Source organism: Monodelphis domestica, chromosome 4 (genome assembly GCF_027887165.1).
Source record: "Monodelphis domestica isolate mMonDom1 chromosome 4, mMonDom1.pri, whole genome shotgun sequence".
In the NCBI taxonomy this organism is placed as follows: Eukaryota; Metazoa; Chordata; class Mammalia; order Didelphimorphia; family Didelphidae; genus Monodelphis; species Monodelphis domestica.
In genome coordinates, this window is record NC_077230.1 from 417,948,274 (window position 1) to 417,965,654 (window position 17,381).

The 17,381-nt window shown below is 54.7% G+C and overlaps 2 protein-coding genes and 1 long non-coding RNA gene across 3 annotated transcripts; 2 read left to right on the plus strand and 1 right to left on the minus strand.

Annotated features, from left to right (window-relative positions):
- The first annotated feature begins 38 nt into the window (after nucleotides 1–38).
- On the plus strand, nucleotides 39–5,952 carry LGALS4 (galectin 4). Its single transcript, XM_001362582.3, has 10 exons — nucleotides 39–594; nucleotides 710–798; nucleotides 923–1,127; nucleotides 2,583–2,717; nucleotides 3,886–3,912; nucleotides 4,048–4,083; nucleotides 4,301–4,330; nucleotides 4,705–4,793; nucleotides 5,252–5,417; nucleotides 5,523–5,952. Exons 1-10 carry the CDS (start codon nucleotides 550–552, stop codon nucleotides 5,667–5,669), a joined length of 969 nt encoding a protein of 322 aa, XP_001362619.1. The 5' UTR covers nucleotides 39–549; the 3' UTR covers nucleotides 5,670–5,952.
- Nucleotides 5,953–8,438: 2,486 nt separating this feature from the next.
- On the minus strand, nucleotides 8,439–11,848 carry LOC103103281 (uncharacterized). Its single transcript, XR_008911608.1, has 3 exons — nucleotides 11,170–11,848; nucleotides 9,421–9,573; nucleotides 8,439–9,141 (listed from the first exon to the last, which is right to left on the minus strand). It is a non-coding gene; the product is annotated as an uncharacterized LOC103103281 (long non-coding RNA).
- A 137-nt stretch (nucleotides 11,849–11,985) lies between these two features.
- Nucleotides 11,986–13,438, plus strand: LGALS7 (galectin 7). The gene is made up of 4 exons (XM_001367847.4): nucleotides 11,986–12,102; nucleotides 12,288–12,376; nucleotides 12,865–13,066; nucleotides 13,227–13,438. The coding sequence occupies exons 1-4, from the start codon at nucleotides 12,091–12,093 to the stop codon at nucleotides 13,338–13,340; spliced, it is 417 nt and encodes a 138-aa protein (XP_001367884.1). The 5' UTR covers nucleotides 11,986–12,090; the 3' UTR covers nucleotides 13,341–13,438.
- The last annotated feature ends 3,943 nt before the right edge of the window (nucleotides 13,439–17,381 follow it).

The window sequence follows — 17,381 nt, forward strand, 5'->3', positions numbered from 1 at the left end:
GGGCCGGGGTGCAGGGAGCCGGGACACCTGGGGGCTGGGGGGGCCAGGGTGCAGGGAGCCCTCTCGGTCTCCCCATCATTACCCAGGCCCGAGTGCTTAGAGGTGGCTCCTGTCCTCTGTCCTGCCCACACCTGTTTGTCCTGGGCCAGGAACCGCCCACTCTTCCAACAGAGGCCTCAGCCTGCAGTTTACAATCCAGATAAGAGCCAGCTGTGGTCAAAGGTTGCGGGATGTGACTTCCTCTTCTCTGGGGGAGGGGAGGCCTAGGGACCCCTCAGACCCAGCCTGGAATGAGGTGGGGGCGGGGGGCCGAGGCCCTCCTGATGGGTGCTGGGCTACAGTGGCCCCCCTGGCCCAGGGGGTTGGTGGGAGGGCAGGGGAGGCCCCGGAGGAGGAAGCAGGGGTGCCTGTCCCCCACTCCCTGGCTGGCACCACACCCAGGATGCCCCTTTCCTGCCTCCTGGGCTATAAAGGGCACCACTGGCACCCTGCCCTCCCTACTGCACCCTCAGCTCTCCCTCCACTGCCAGCGAACCTTCTGTAGCCAACATGGCCTTCATGCCCGCTCCCGGCTATCAGCCCTTCTATAACCCGGTGAGTGACCGGCCCCAGGGCCCGAGCTCTGGTGGCAGCTCTCGGACCCCCCCAGCCCCCCCGTGACCTCTGCTCCGCGCCGGCCTGCTGACCCCTCTGACCTTTGTGCCCCCAGACTCTCCCGTACTGCAGAGAGATCCCCGGGGGGCTGCGCCTGGGAATGTCGGTCTACATCCAGGGCACGACCAATGACCACTTGAAGAGGTGAGGGGGGCGCCTGGCCCGGGGAGCAAGGGGAGACCTGAGCCAGAGGAGGGAGTAGCAGGGGGCCGGAAGGCCGAGGGTGGGGTGTCTGAGCCCCTCGTCGCCCGCCTCCCTTTCCTGCCAGGTTCCACGTGAACTTCTCGACAGGGCCCGACCCCGGGAGCGACGTCGCCTTCCACTTCAACCCGAGGTTCGACGGCTGGGACAAGGTGGTGTTCAACTCGATGCAGAGCGGCCGCTGGGGGTCGGAGGAGAGGAAGAAGAGCATGCCCTTCAAGAGGGGGGCGCCCTTCGAGCTGGTCATCATGGTCATGAGCGAGCACTACAAGGTCTGGGAGCCGGGGGGGGGCGGGGGGGGCGCCCAGACCTGGTCCCGCCCCGACATCCGGGGGCACCCTCTCAGGAGGGACCCAGGCGGGGCGGCCACTTCCTTCTCTGGCGGACCATGCCGGACAGGTGAAGTGACTCATCCAGGGTCCCGTGGCCAGGGCGGCCGGCTTTGAACTTGGCAGGGGAGCCTCCCTGGGGAAAGTTTCAGAAAAACCCACTTGATCTGTGAAGAAAGTTTGTAACTCAAGCAACGGGCCGGCCGTGGTCCGTGAGGCAGTGAGTGCCCTGGCCTGGGGGCCCTGACCTTCTGTCGCAGAATCCCTCCCAGGGCTTGGGGCCAAGGCAGAAGAGGGGTGAGGGCCGGGCTTTAGGGGGTGAAGTGACCGACCCAGGGCCACCCAGCCAGGAAGCCCTACCTCGCTGCCCCACTGGAAGTCTTCAAAAGCCTCCGTTGGGTTCACTTGAAGGGAAAAACCAACCAGATGACTCTGACATCCCTTTCTTGGCTGAGGTCCAGCGACTGTGACACACCCAGATCATTCCTCCTGGTGGAGTTCTTTAAAGCCTGGCTCCATGCCCCCTCCTCCAGGTTGCCCTCTGAGATCTCCCTGGTTGAAAATACCCCGTCCCTCCGGGTCGGCGTGGAATGCCTAAGGATCGATTGAATGAATGAATGAGCGATTGAATGGCTGAATGGAACATATTAGGCACTCGGTGTTGCCGGGCACCCCTGGCTTTGGCGTGGAAAGGCCGGGTTGAAAGATGGCTCTGTGGCTTACGCCGGGCCCGTCCTCACGTCCAAGGCCTCGGTTTCTTCGGCTGCAGAACGAGGCGATGGGACTCAAAACCTCCGCTCTGAGCCTTCCCTGTCGCTCTGCACACGCTCGGGCTCCTCGGTGTGCATCTGGACATCTGCACAGTCCTAGCAGATGGGAAAGTAGGGTTGGCCCCAATTTGGCATTTCCCCCTGCCTAGAGCAAGCAGACACGTGACGACCTCCGGTCAGTCAGTCAATAAGCATTGATTAAATGCCTACTGTGTGCCAGGCACTGGGCTAAGTTCTGGGGGCTGCAAAGGAAAGCAAAAGCCCTCAAAGAACCCCCCAACAAAGAGGGGAGACAGCAGGTAAACCACTGCGGACCCACGATATAGACAGGAGTTACGGGGAGCGGGGAGCAGCTCAGTGGATGGAGAGCCAGGCCTGGAGACGGGAGGTCCTGGGTTCCAATCTGGCCTCAGACACTTCCCAGCTGGGTGACCCTGGGCAAGTCACTTCACCCTATTGCCTAGCCCTGACCGCTCTTCTGCCTGGGAGCCAATCCACAGTATGGATTCTAAGATGGAAGGGAAGGGTTTAAGCGGGGAAGTGCCCTGGGAGGGTTCCCTAAGGTCTGAGGAAGAGGAGACTGTCCTGGGAATCTCTCGGGAGCCCGCTGCCCCTCCTTCCCCCTCAGGTGGTGGTCAATGGCAACCCCTTCTATGAGTACGGACACCGGATGCCTATCCAGATGGCCACCCATCTGCAAATGGATGGAGACCTGCAGCTTCAGTCCATCAATTTCCTTGGAGGTGGCCCCGCCCCTGGCCAGGTAGAGCATCTCTGCCGGAGGGGAGGAGGGAGGGATGGGCTGACGGAGGTCCATCCTGTCCTGGGGGGCGCGCTAAGTTCTGGGGCCATTTAGGGGGAGCCAGTGATCAAAGGGCTCCTTTTTAAACCCTTCCCTTCCGCCTCGGAATCAATACTGTGTGTTGGCTCCCAGGCAGAAGAGCGGTCAGGGCTAGGCCATGGGGGTCAAGTGACTTGGCCAGGGTCACCCAGCTGGGAAGTGTCTGAGGCCACATTTGAACCCAGGACCTCCCCTCTCTGAGCCGGGCTCTCCATCCACTGGGCCATGGAGCTTCGCCCTACCTACACACTCTAAACTGGGATATCTTTCAGTGGGGGAGCCCAGGATGCGAGAAGGAAACTCCCAAACGCTTCCCATCAGGGTTTCCTGCCTGGACCCAAAGTCACTTAAGCTACCAGGAATCTTGGCTCCCCGGCTCCTCTGTCTTACAGGCTTGCCCGAGGTCACATGGCCAAAGAGCCAGCGAAAGAATAGAATTCATGGATAATTCATATAAAATAATTCATAATTCAAAGCCAGCCTCTTCTGCTTATGAATCCAGTCTATTAAATGGCGAAGTGGTTGCTGGGTGTTGTCCCTCCTTCCTCTTGGCAAGAAGATACATCAACCTGTGGTGTTTTGGCTCAGGAAAAAGGGCGGATTCAGAGCCAGGGCGCCTGGGTTCCCATCCCGGATCTGCCCCCTCTGGCGAGTCCCTTGGCCTGCCCCCTGTTTGTCTCCTCTGGAAAATGGGCAGATTGGATGAGCCCATTCGGGAGCCCCCTTTCTGCTCTGATCACTGGTCCTCTGTCACCCCAGATTCTTTCCAATTTTGAGTCTCTGTCTCTGCACACCCAAGGACAGGAAGGAGTTTGGGGGGTGGGTTTGAATGAGAAAGGCGATGGCGGCTCTCCCTCGTACCAGAGACACAGAGTCACAGAGGTGGGAGAGGCTTCCTGTCCAGGTGCCTGCTGGACATCCCAGAATTTCCATGAGGGTCTTCAGGGTGTTTGGCTCCTCTTGGTAGAACTCCATACTCTTGACTCATGGTTGGGTAAAGGATAAAGGGGGCCAGTCTCGGAGCTTTGGGGTCCCCTTTGGGGGTCCACCCTAGCTGCATACTTTATGCCTTTCTATTCTGTTCCCACAGATGCCTATGCCAATCCCAGCCTACCCGGTAAGTACCCATCAGGGAGGGGGGCATGGAACCAGCCAACAAATCAAGGAGAAAAATACAAGATGGCGGAGGGGGTAGAGAAATGTGGGGCAAGGGGTCTCTTCTCTCACCTTTCTTCATTCCCTAATCCACCAGGGCCCAGGAGTCACTCACTCAAAACCGCCATTACCGGTGAGTAGGAAGTGGCTGGACCTCGAGGGGGTCATCCCTGACTCATGTTGTAGTGGAGTGTATGAACCCTGGAGAAGACCTAGATTCGAATTCTGCTGACACTGACCACCTGTGTGATCCTGACTAAATCTCCTTGTTCCTCCAGACCCCAAAGTGCTCAGTGTTCAGTCTTGTAATCCTGTGGGTCTCCTAATCCGTTTCTTTCTCCTCTTTGCAGTCCATGGACGGGCCGCCAGTTTTCAATCCGGTACGGCGCCTCTGTGGTAGGGGAAAGGTCCCGAGAGGTAGAATTAGGAAGGAGAGTTTTTGAGAACGGGAGCTTGGAGGCTGGAGGGAGTTTGTGGGCGTAAGGAGTGGGAAGGGCAGACCTCGGGAATCTGGGTGATCCCTCTGTCATCCCTCCTGATACCACGGAGGGAATGCTGAATTTGAGGTTCAAATCCCGTGCCCCGCTACTTCCTCCCAGCATGCCATGGGGTGCGTCACCCTCTCTGGGCTTTGTTTCCTCCGCCTACATGTGATGGGAGAGGGGCACGTACAGTCCAATGTAAAATGAAGGCTTTGGGCTAAATGCCCACTAAAGTCTGGGCCAGCTCTCAACTCTGTGTCTATGATCCACAGCCCGTGCCATTTTGGGGACGGATTCAGGGTGGCCTCACACCCCGAAAAACCATCGTGATCAAGGGGCAGGTGTCCCAGAAGGCCAACAGGTAGGGCACCCAGATGTCTAGCCCCTTTTTTGAGGTTCCGTTTATCCTCCTTGCCCAACACCCAGGGGCTCCTCCCTGAAAGTCCTCCTGGGGCCCCTTTGTCCCCCCACTCCAGCTCCTCCATTTCCCAGGATACCCTCTTCCCCCTCACCCCCACAGCCTTTGCCTCCAGTCCCGATTCCCTCTTGGGGACTCTGGCTACTCCCGTGTGAATAAAGGTAGATCCCAGCCCTGAAATTCTTCCTGGTGAATCATAAGGCCAAAACTTCCCCAACTCTCACCTGCTCCTGGCCATCTCCAGCGTCCACCCCCAGCAGTGCAGACATTCAGCTCTACCCACAGTTCTTCCCGGAGATCCAGCAATTCCCCTCTCCCTATACACTCTGGGGTCCACGTCTCTCGGGTCCAGGCATAGGCAGCCACCCTCAGTGACTCTCTCCCACCTTTGTCTCCCCCAGTGTCATCATCAACCTCAAGGTGGCCAGTTCAGGGGACCTGGCCCTGCACATTAACCCCCGGCTATCCGAGGGTGCTGTGGTCCGCAACAGCTTCATGGGAGGAAAATGGGGGTCAGAGGAGCGGAACATGACCTTCAACCCATTCATTCGGGGCCATTTCTTTGATGTGAGTCTGGGGAGTCCGTCTGGGTAGGTGGGCTTCCCTCCTGCCTGTGTCTCTCCTTTCTGCCCACCTTGATCCTTACCCTGTCCCTTCCTGCCCCTCTCCCAGCTGTCCATCCGCTGCGGTCAGGATCGCTTTAAGGTCTTTGCCAATGGAGAGCATGTCTTTGATTTCGGACACCGACTCACTGCCTTCCACCAAGTGGACACAGTGGAGATCCAGGGAGACTTGACCCTGTCCTACGTGCAGATCTGAGCCAGTGATGCTGCCAGGAGATGGAGGGAGCCAGCGCAGAAACCCCAATCCAGACCACCCCCCAAACAGGCTCCTAGAATGTGCTGGTCCTTGGGTTCAGGAGAGCATTGGTGTCTTAGCTTCTCATTTGCTTGTTTGTGTATTCATTTGTGCTCACTCAGCAGCTCCCTTATATCCATTTAATTTCACAAACATGTACTAAGTGCCTACTGTGTACCCGGCACCTTTCTAGGTCTGAGGAATAAAACAAAGACACAAATAAAACAATCCCTGACCTTGTGAAGCTGATGTTTTTCCTGAAGGAATCCCTGAGGACACAGATAAGTAAATATAATGTAATTTAGGGCCGAAGGAAGGACACTCAACCAAAGTGGTCATGAATGAGCACAGTGCTCAGCACATAGTAGGCACTTAATAAATGTTTATTAATTTATTTAAATGCCTCCTGTGTGCGAGGCACTTTACAAATATTATCTCCTGAAATCCATTCTGGGCTGTGTCCAGCAGAAATCTGGGACAGGATGATGTGATAGATAATAAGTCTGATTAGGAATACTTGAAGTAGGAGAAACTATAGAGGAAGACATTTTGAATTGCTACCAACCCTGTTACCTCTGCCTCTGGAAAAAAAGATATGAGAGCTCTTTAGTGTACTGCAAATTCAATGCGAGACAACAGGATGACACGTAGCCAAAACAAAAGCCAAATTCTTCCAACCTAGTGAATAAATAGGGGTAAAATGTTCAGAAGTAATGAGGTTATTCAGCCCTGCTGTACCCTGCAATTCTGGTTACTACATTTTTGTGTGACCCTTGTCTACCCCCTGAATACTGCAGTACTGGCACTTCAACTATTTCTAGCATCTTTTGGTTTAAGCAGTCCAAACTGATTCATGTTCTGTGTTCCTAAACATATAGAAGAAGGCAGTGTGTCACTGTTGTAATTCTCCAGCAAGGGAGTACAACACCTATGTTGGTCACCAGGTGGTGCTCTTCTTGAGCTCCTAACCTAGTAGCCACAATTCCTTTCTGGTGCATAGATAGTTCCAAAAGACTTTATTTAGTCTCATAATAGGCCAGGAAAGCATGTTATACTTGTAGACACCTAGACTACTCTCTAATCCACCCCTTACTCCAACCTTCAAGCCTCTGTGGATATGCTGGCTAGGTTTGGAATTTAATTTGAGGGGATGAAATGTCATAGTAATAACAACTAGTATTTCTATAGTGCTTTAAGGTTTACAAAGCATTTTATAAATGTCTCACTGAAGCCTCTCAACAACTCTGGTAATTGCTATTATTATCTCTCCTTATATACATTACAGATTTAACATTTATTCTATATCCCTTTATATTTTACAGATGAGGAAACTGAGGTAAACAATAATTAAGTGGTTTTCCTAGGGTCACACAATCAGCAAATGTTTGAAGCCAGATTTGAGCTCAGGTCTTCCTGACCACAGATCTAGAGGTCTACACTATACTGCTCAAATGCCCAGTGCTAAGCCCACACCACCCTGGGCTTTCCACTCTATAATCATGTCTCCCTTCTTCCCAACTTCCAGCAGTCACACACACAGATTTCTTCAGAGTGACTTTCCTACATGAATCCTCTCCTCACTGCCTAAAGCCCCAGTCCCTGATCTTGGCTAAGCTAAACTAAACCCCCCTTGGCTGATTTTAAGGAAGGGTCTGTGTAAGCCTGGTAGGCCCCGGGGAAGGTCCTAGATCCAGAAGGACCCAGGCCTGGTCTCACAATCAGATGCCAGATGGTTCACGATCACCAGGAACTGCAGTAGATAAAACATCAGCAAAGCAGCAGGGCAGGATCACGCCTCTTCTTTCTGTCTTGAGGCTTCCTCTTGCTCAAGGCAGTCTGGCTGGTCTCCTGGATTCTGTTTCAGGGCACAGCAGCCCCTGATCTCAAGGAGTTTACCCTGTATGGGTGGGGGTTGTATACAGAGGAAGTGAAATGCATCCTGCAGGAGGAAGCTCTGGAGCTGGACTTTAAGGAAGCCTGGCCTTCTAGGAGGTGGATGGGAGAGGAGAGGGCAGCCATTCCAGGAGGGGTGGCAGAGGTCCACCAAGCCTGGAAAGGTCAGCTGGAACCAGATCATGGAGAAGCCTGAAAACCAAACGAGTGTATCCTAGTTTAGAGGCAAAGGGAAGGAACTAGGGAGTTTTCACCTGAGGAAGAGAAGGCTTGGGGGACATCAAGGAGACATCTGAGGACGATGTCCTGAGACTATCTAGGCCAGTGGTGTCAGCCTAGAAATAGAGCCCTGCAGTGCTCCAGATTGACTCAGAAAGCCACAAATGGACATTATTTATGTTGTACTGTCATTTTTTAAATTCAGCTAAACATTTCCCAATTACGTTCTAATCTGGTTGGGGGTGGGGCATTTGGAAGTTTTCTGACACTTCCATTAATAATCAAGTCCAACTCTCTGTGGCATACAGCTGGAGAAACTGAGATCCAGAGAAGGAGAGGGACTTATTTAAAGTCAGACATATCATAAGTGGCTGAATCTGATTTAAATATGGGAACAAATCCACAAGGTTCTTTCACTGCCTCTGTCTCTCTTTCCCTTCTCTCACCATTTCTCCTTCCATCCCTTTATTTCTCTCCCCTTTTCTCCTCTCTATCCCTTACTCTCTCTTTGTCTGTGTCTCTGTCATTCTGTTTCTCTGTCTCTGCCTCTCTTCCCCTTCTCTCTCCCTCCCTCCCTTTGTTTTTCTCTCCTTTTCTTCTTTTTCTTCCTCTCTGTCCTTTCTGCTCTCCCTGTGACTCTGTCACTCTTTTTCTGCCTCTCTCTCTTCCCCTCCTCTGTCCCCCTCCCTTTGTTTCTCTTCCTCTCATTTTTTCCTTCTCTCTTTCTTCCTCTCTGTCGCTTCCTCTCTCTGTGTCCCTGCCACTGTTTCTCTGTCTCTCCCCAGTTCCTTTGGTTTTTCTTTTTAAAAATAAAAAAAATTTTTTCATGAATGGAAATCCATGTTCTCTTCCTTCTCCTGCCCCCAGGATAAAAGAGAGAAAAACAAATATGTCACAAATATTTATTGCTGAGAAAAATAAATCATCTTATTGACCAGATCCAAATCTATGTCTTCATCTGCATCCTGAGTCCATCCCCTCTCTGCCAGGAGGCAGGTAGCATGTTTCATCATGCATCTGGAGTCTTGGTGGATCTTTAAATTGATTGGATTGCTTAAGACTTTCAAAGTTGCTTATCTTTAAAACATTTCTGTCAGTGTATAAGTTGTTCCCCTGGTTCTGCTCACGTCACTTTGTATCAGTTCACACAAGTCTTCCAGGTTTCTCCCAAACCCTCCCATTCATCAGTTCTCATAGCCACAGTTCCACGCATATCATGAGGATTGAAGAGCTGGTCCCTCAGCACATTGGCTTCTTCTTAGAGCTTTTCTCTCCCTCCAGGAAATCTGTAATGACACATCTTCCCTCTTGAGGCTGGAAGCTAGAACACCAATAGCTAGCGCTCACCAATTCTGCCCCCACTCAGGCCCAGAACACTGAGTAATCAGTCTCTGCCAGTGAGAAGAATCTTATGCAAGTGGCTCTTTGGTTCAAGGGTTACATATGTTTAAGTCAAGATTATAGAAGAATCCTTGAAAATGGCAGCACTGGACATCAAGCAAGGGATAAAAGGCAAGACCCACACACTCCAAAGGAGTTCACTTGCCAGTGTCATGGAGGACATCCAGCACAAAATCAAGGTTAAGAAAGGAATCCTTACCAGTGGGATGTCTTCCGGATAGTCCTGTGTGCCAGTGATTTGAGGCAGATCATATCAAACTCCAGATGACCTCTCAAATGAGATCCATAATCACTCAAAAGAGTTTGGTCAGGGGGCAGCTGCGTGATTCAGTGAATTGAGAGCCAGCCAGGCCTAGTGATGGGAGATCCTGAATTCAAATCTGACCTCAGATACTTCCTAACTGCGTGATGATGGGCAAGCCATTTAATACCCATTGCCTAGCCCTGATTATTCTTCTGTCTTATACAGCATTGATTCTAAGCCAGAAAGTAAGGGCTTAAAAAAGCCAATTTTGCACTGGATACACAATAAACAGAAGCAAATGAGCACAGGAACCTAGTGTTTGATCAAACCAAAGACCCCAACTATTGGAGCAGGAACTCACTATCTGACAGAAATGATTGGAAAAACTGAAAAGTGATCTGGCAGAAACTAGGCAGAGATCATCATCTCACACCATATACCAAGACACACTCCCTGGTACATTTTTATAAATAAAGCGTGATATCATAAATAAATTGGAACAACATGAGAGGAAATACCAATCAAATCTAGAAGTAGAAGAAACTTCATGAAAGAAGAGATATAGAGGGGCAGCTTGATGGCACAGTGGCTAGAGAGCCAGGCCTGGAGACAGGAAGACCTCAGAAACTTCCTAGCTGTAGGACCCCAGCCAAGTCACTGAATCCCCATTGCCTAGCCTTTGCCACTCTTCTGCCTTGGAACCAGTACACAATACTGATTCTAAGACAAAAGGTAAGGGTTAAAAAAAAAAAGGGAATCAGGAAATTGGGAATAGCTAAAGAAATGATAGAACACTTGGGCCATAAGAAATAATGAAAGGGGGGACAGCCAGGTAGCTCAGTGGATTGAGAACCAGGTCCAGAGACTGGAGGTCCTAGGTTCAAATCTGGCCTCAGACACTTCCCAGCTGTGTGACCCTGGGCAAGTCACTTGACCCCCATTGCCTAGCCCTTACCACTCTTCTGCCTTGGAGCCAATACACAGTATTGACTCCAAAACAGAAGGTAAGGGTTTAAAAAAAAAAAGAAAGAATGAAAGGGATGATTTCAGAGAAACCTGGGAAGATGTGTATGAATGGATTCAAAGTGAAATGAGTGAAAGTGGGAGAACAATTTATACAGCAAAAATAACACTGCAAATAGACAAGCAATTTTGAAGACTTAAAAAGTGTGCTCAAATGAAAGGAAGAAGAGGGAAATGGAGTTTAAGTTCTTATTTTTAAGTTCTTACTGTGTACCAGGCATTATACTAACCACTTATAAATATTATTTCAATTAAAACATAAACAAATTTAAAAAAAGAAGTGTGCCCAATGCAATGACTGACCAATCATGACTCCTTAGGACCCATTCTGACAGAGAGGTGGTGGACACCTGGTGCAGAATGAGACATGCATTTTTGGAAGTGATCTCTGTACTAATTTTTTCTTTGCTTGACTATGCATATTTGTTACAAGGGTTCCCCCCCCCCCTCTTCTTTTTCAATGGTTAGAAGGGGAAGGAGAGAAAATAAATTAGTTAGTGAAAAAAGAAATTCAAGAATGATTTAAAAAAAAGAAAAAATATGACTGAAAAAGAACAACCAGTTACATGGAGAGAATGAGGGATAACTGATAGCCTACTGTGAGCACCCAGAGAAGCTGAGAGGCCCCAAGAAGACCAGCTTCTAGAACATTTCAGGGACCATCCACAGTGCTGAGCTCACCAGTCTCTTGGAATATGCCCAATTTAATCCAACCAGCTCTCCGAGGGAAGAGGGATTTTGTGCTTGGCTCCAGGGTGCAGAACTGGGAGCAGCAGAGGGAAGCTGGAAAGAAGCCAGGTCTGTGGAGGTGCGGCTGGGAGAGTGGGGGGTTCCAGGCTTCCCCTTCCCTGGAGGTCTTGGCGCAGGAGCTCTTCGGTGCTTTCCAGATCCAGTTACTCTCCTTCTCGTCTGGCGCCACTCTGATTTAGTCTGAGGATCTCTAAGCCCTTAAGACACTTGGGCACATTCTAGAATGGAGGTCAAGACCCCATAGGAACCTCAAGCTGCCCTCAATGAGTACACCCCCATTTTCTATTGGAATTCTGACTTCCAGACACTACAAGGTCCCTGGTGGAAGGGTAGAGACTGGGATGGGCAGGGAGGGACAGTGGATGGGGAGCTACTTGTCTGGGTCTCCTCTCCCAGCCCAGCACCCTGGGGCTCTGCGTCATCTGGCAAGCACACGTGTGGATGGATGGGAGCTTGTGTGAGTGGTCTCGGCCTCCCTACACCTTCCCAGCCTCCCAGCCTCCCGCTTTCTGGGAATCTCACAGCTGTCTCCTCTGAGGTCTAGGATGTCGCTGAGGTTCCCCGTCTCCTAATGAGATGTACGTGTGTCAGGAGGAGGCTCTGGTACCCAGGCTGGAGAATTAGCTGTGCTTGGAGATCTCCCAGGCAGGGTGGGGTTGGGGAGCTGTTATCTGGGGGATCACTCCCTGCCCTGTCTATTCTCCCCTCCTTCTCTGGGAGATGAGTCACCGAGCCCCCCGGGGCAGGCGGAGGTGGGTGAGTCAGGGCGCTCCCCATCCCCCCGTGGTTTATAAGACTTGTCCCAGCTGGCATCCAGCTCCCACCACCCTGTAGCACGCGTGCAGGCAGACCATGGCAAGCTACGTGAGTCCTGGGGAAGGTGGAAGGGGGGGACGGTGTGGCCCCCGGCCCGGGTATTCTCTCTGTGCCTCTTCTCCGGGGCTGCTCTCTCCCCGATGCCCCTTGGGGCCGCTTTCTGCCTCCTCCCTTGCTGTCTGTCCCGAAGCCTCAGAGTGTGGGGTTCACCCCTCCCTGCCTGTGTCCCGCAGAACGTCCCTCACCGCGCTATACTCCAAGATGGGCTCCGGCCCGGCTCTGTGATCCGAGTGAGGGGTACCGTGCCAGACAATGCAAGTCGGTGAGTCCGGGGTCCGCGGCAGGCAGAGAGGGGGTTCTGGGGTTCCGAGTCTCTTTTCTGGGCCCTGGATCTTGGGCTAATTCGAGAGGGCAGTTCGGGGTCCTTTGGGGGGGTCTTTGGAGATCGATCCGGTGACCCAGGGGGATCTGTTTGGGGAGCCAGCTTCCCCCCGCTGCCTCTGCCTCTCGGAAGCCTCAGGAGTTCTGATTGGGCGGCCCTCAGAACCCTGGGCTCCCCGATCCCTAACCCACATCCCGCCTTGACGCCTGGGACCCCGGACTCCCGATGGCGGTCGGATCCTTGAACCCTGCCCCTTGGGGGGCTCCTTTAGAGGTCTGGTCTCCCATCCCTCGGCCCCCTGGGATGCTCACCTTCCCCGCGGTCCTGATCCTGAAGCCCCTGGACTCCCAGTCTCCATCCTGGCCCCAAAGCCCTCCCCACAGCCCCCGAGGCCCGCGCTGACTCGAGTCTTCCTCGTGTGGCCGCAGCTTCCACGTGAACCTTCTGTGCTCCGAAGGCTCCGGGGCCGACACGGCCCTCCACTGCAATCCCCGCCTGGACACGGGGGAAATGGTGTTCAACACCTTCGAGAAAGGGGCGTGGGGGCAGGAGGAGCGCAGCCCCCACCTCCCCTTCCAGCGGGGCCAGCCTTTCGACCTGCTCCTCATCGCGGGCGACGACTCCTTCAAGGTGGGGCACCCCCTGGGCGAGAGATTTGGGGCGGGGGCAGCAGGGGGCCAGGGAGGCTCCCGGGGGGGGGGGGGCCGGATGTCACCTTCTCTGCCTGGACCATGCTGGGGCCGACAGGGTCCAGCCGAGACTCCTTTCTCCCTCTGTCTCTGCCCCTCAGGCTGTGACCGGAGACCACATGTTCCATCGCTTCTCACACCGGATGCCTCTGGGCCTGGTGCGGGTCCTGGAGGTCGGGGGCGACGTGCAGCTCCAGAACGTGGCCGTCCTCTGAGCTGGGAGCCGCCGGGCCGGGGTTTGTACTGGGGAGGGGGCCTCACCACCCAATAAAGTCTTTGCCGCCTCCCACCTCCCGCGTCTCGTGTCTTTCCTCCAAGGGATGGGGGTGTCCACGTCCCCCTTTCCCAGGCCTCCCTCTCTCTGCCCAGAGCAGCCTGGGGTGAGCCCCCCAACTCCAGCCCCAGACACTCCCTTTCCACCCATGGGGAGAGACGCTAATAAAAATGGGGGGGAGGGAGGAGCTCGGGATGATGAGAGATGACGCGCCTGTGGCGCGCTGAGGTTTCCAAAGCCTGAGCACATTGAATCCTCCGATGGGGCAGGCTCTATCATTGGCCACATTCTACAAATGAGGAAACTGAGGCTCAGAGACACAGCCGGCAGGTGCAGAGAGAGATTTGAACCAAGATCTAAGTCCTGAGCCATTGTTCTCCCCCTTCCTTCAAGTCCTTCCCTCCCTTCCCTCCTCCTCCTGGGGGGCTGGAGAGTCACAGGCAGACCATTAGAACCAGAGGGGACCTCAAAAGCCTTCTTGTCCAACGCCTTAATTTTACAGATAAGGAAACCGAGGTCCCAGCAGGTCAAGTCATTTACCCAAGGTCTTTAGAATAATAAAGTCACGTGGTTGTTTTAGTCATGTCTGACTCTCCATGACCCCTTTTGGGGTTTTCTTGGCAAAGATCCTGCAGGGGTTTGCCATTTCCCTCTCTAGCTCATTGACAGAGGAGGAAACTGAGGCAAACAGGTAAAGTGACTTGGTCAGGGTCACAGAGCCAGGTTAGCCATTTCCCTCTCCAGCTCATTGACAGAGGAGGAAACTGAGGCAAACAGGTAAAGTGACTTGGTCAGGGTCACAGAGTCAGGCTTGCCATTTCCCTCTCCAGCTCATTGACAGAGGAGGAAACTGAGGCAAACAGGTAAAGTGACTTGGTCAGGGTCACAGAGCCAGGTTAGCCATTTCCCTCTCCAGCTCATTGACAGAGGAGGAAACTGAGGCAAACAGGTAAAGTGACTTGCCCAGGGTCACAGAGCCAGGTTTGCCATTTCCCTCTCCAGCTCATTGACAGAGGAGGAAACTGAGGCAAACAGGTAAAGGGACTTGCCCAGGGTCACACGGTCAGTAAATGTCTGAGCCAGATTTGAAAGGCATAGGTGGGATTTGAACCCAGCGACTCTGACCCTGGCCACTGTACCACCCAGCAGTTCATTCTATTTTCAGTTTGAGTCTCTGGGGAGATTGATCCTCAGGCTCTTATCCGGCTCTGCCTCAGTTTCTAGGAGCTTCTCGGGCGCGGGGTGAGGTTCTGTGTGTATAAGAGGAAGGACCAGGATCGGCAGGAAGGCGGAGGGCGGCTCCGGGGCTCCAAACCCGCGTCCCCCGGTGAAATCCCTCTCGAGGTCCCTGTGCCTCCCTTCCCGCCTCTCCGAGCCCCGGAGACTTCCAGAAGGTGCTTGGGGAGAGGGGGAGGGGCAGGGGCGCTCGGTGGACGCCGTCCTGCTTCGGGGGAAGGAGAGGAGGAGGGGGGCGGGGCGGGAGGACGGGGAGGGGCTCGAGAGCCGCTCCCTCGGCACCCAGCCCCTTCCCTGGGAACACTGAGGCGCTCTTGTGAATGGGGCCGCGCGGGCAGAGAAGACTAGGTCATTGTGCCCCGGCTGCCGCCTGTTCCTGCCCCGACTCGTCCCGGGCTCGGGGAGGGCGCCCCGAGGCCTCTGGGCTTTCTGCCTCTCCTCCCACAGAGCGCGCTGGCTTCCCGCCGGCCCGTCCTGCTTTGCGCCCAGCAGGACTCGATGGGGCAGTTTGCCTCCCCTCCCTCCGCCCCAGTGGGCCGTGGCCCCGGGGGGCAGCGGCGGGAGGGTGGTGAGGGGGGCCAGCCAGGGCCGGGAGGAGGGGGGGGGTGGAATGAGGGTTTCCCCGGTCTGGGCCGAGGCACGCGGGCAGGCCAGCTTTCCCGTGGGAAAGAGCGGGGAAGCCCAGTCTCAGGACTCCTCCGCGGCTCACGACCTGGCGTGGAACGACGTGTGGCTGCCCTCAGTGGCCCGGCGTTCTGGCGCGGGCACGCGGCGTGACCGGGCCGTCTGGGGATTCTGGAGGGGGGATGGGCCTTGGGGGGCCTCGGGAAGAGCTCCCCCTTCCCCACTTCCCCTCCGGCCCGCTGCCAGGAGTGCGGCGGCGCCCGATCCTCCCAGCTCGGGTGGGCGGGTCCCTGCGCTCCCCAGCACCACCCCAGCCGGCGGCGGGAAATGGATGCTCAGCCCCGACTCTGCCACGGCCTCTCTGCCCTCCTCCATGGGTTTTTAGGGGCAATCGAGGGCCGTCGCGGCCCCCGCATCCTCCTGGGAGTCTTTTCCCTCCCAGGAGCCCCCGTGGCAGGATCAGAGGAGCGCCCCCCACCGCACCACCCTGCCCCTGCGCTGTCGCACCGGCCCTTCTCTTGGGCGCGGATCCCTTTGCACAGCCTGAGCTGGAGAGCAGACCCTAGAAGGGTCCAGAGAGCCGCCATGGTGGGCTGGGGGAGGGGGGGACCAGCAGCGCCCTCCTTGGCCTCTCCTGCCTTTCCCCAATCTACGTCCCCCAGGCCCCTCTCCTCGGGATTTCACTGCTGTTAAATCCATCTTCTGTGGTTGCTCCTTTACTGGTGTCTGCTCTTTGGGGCCCGTTTTAGGGGTTCTCTTGGCAGAAATACTGGTCTGCCCTTTCCTTCTCCCCTCATTTTACAGATGAGGAAACTGAGGCAAACAGGGTAAAGTGATTTGCCCAGGGAGGGGTCACACAGTCAGTAAATGTCTGAAGCCAATGAGGGGATTTGAACCCAGGGACTGACTCTGCCCACTGTACTCCCCGGCAGTTCATTCTATTTCACTTTGGGGCTCTTCCTTATCCCGCTCTGCCTTTGTTCCCATAAGCCTTCTCAGGAGTGGGATTCAGGTTCTGTGTGTAGTCAGGGATGGACCATGAGCAGTGGGAAGGCGGAGGGAGGCTCCTGGCCACCTTCTGCCTAAATGGGAAAGGATGCCCAGGAGCGCAAAGCCAGTGCTTTGGGTCTGAGGCCGAATTCGAACTCAGGTCCCTGTGACTCCAGGCCAGGCAGTCCATCCACTGCCACCAGAAGCCTGTTCCTCTCCCAGCTTCTCCTAGAGAGCCATTTCTTAGAACAAAGTTGTTGTTGTTTTTAAATAAGAAGAAAACAAAAGTCCTGCACAGCTAACCAGCATAAAGAACAAGCTATTTGCTGGTCCACACCCAAAGTCTGGGGCTTCTGCAGAGAAGGGAGATCTCCATCAGTGCAAACAAACTCTTTCTTGCTGGGTTTCTTCCTCCAGGGCTTTCTCCCAGACACCCCACCTTTGGGCCTCCTTGCCAAGGCTGAGGGGAGAAGCTTCCTCCCTCTGATACCGCTGGCTTAGCAGCCACATCTCTCCCTTTAGAGTTCGCTCCATCCTGTCCATAGCCTTATTGCTGTCGCCCAGGATGCTCCTGGACTCCAGTGTGGCCCCCAGAGAGCCAGGAAGGCCTGGAAGAGTTCAGGCCCTTCCAGACGCAGAGGGGTCACATCGGCCGGCCGGCGCCAGGCCCTCGGGGGCAGAGTTTGCCAGTGTTGCCTCCGACACAGAACTAGCCTTGCCTCTGGGGGCAGAGCTTTCGCCTGCTTTTGCTGGGATCCAGGCCTTGTCGTCCTTCCCAGCCACCTCCAAGGCATCGCTGCCCTTCCCTCTTACCCGCTCTGCCCACTCTTCCCTCTGCTCCAGGGCAAGGACTGTCCTGCTTGTCTGTCTGCATTCCCGGCTCTTAGCCCAGGGCTTGGCAGCTCTCTGCCCAGCCATCCACCTGCGCCGGGCCCAGGCCAGCCTGGCTTCCTCCCCCGTCTCATCCTGGGATTCTGACTCAGAAGCCTCCCTACATCCAGGAAGAACTCATATCCCAGCACCCTACACACACACACACTGAGAGACACAGACACACACAAACATGCACACTGACAGACACACACTCAACACAGAAATGCACTCACACAGACACACTCAGAGACACGGACAC

Bases quoted from the DNA above. Each gene is read 5' to 3' on its own strand.
- LGALS4 (XM_001362582.3), top strand. From the start codon at position 550: ATGGCCTTCATGCCCGCTCCCGGCTATCAGCCCTTCTATAACCCG. The intron at 595-709 runs GTGAGTGACCGG...TTGTGCCCCCAG, and splicing joins ATCAGCCCTTCTATAACCCG to ACTCTCCCGTACTGCAGAGA. The intron at 3,913-4,047 runs GTAAGTACCCAT...CTAATCCACCAG, and splicing joins TGCCAATCCCAGCCTACCCG to GGCCCAGGAGTCACTCACTC.
- LGALS7 (XM_001367847.4), top strand. The intron at 12,377-12,864 runs GTGAGTCCGGGG...GTGTGGCCGCAG, and splicing joins GTGCCAGACAATGCAAGTCG to CTTCCACGTGAACCTTCTGT. The intron at 13,067-13,226 runs GTGGGGCACCCC...TCTGCCCCTCAG, and splicing joins CGGGCGACGACTCCTTCAAG to GCTGTGACCGGAGACCACAT.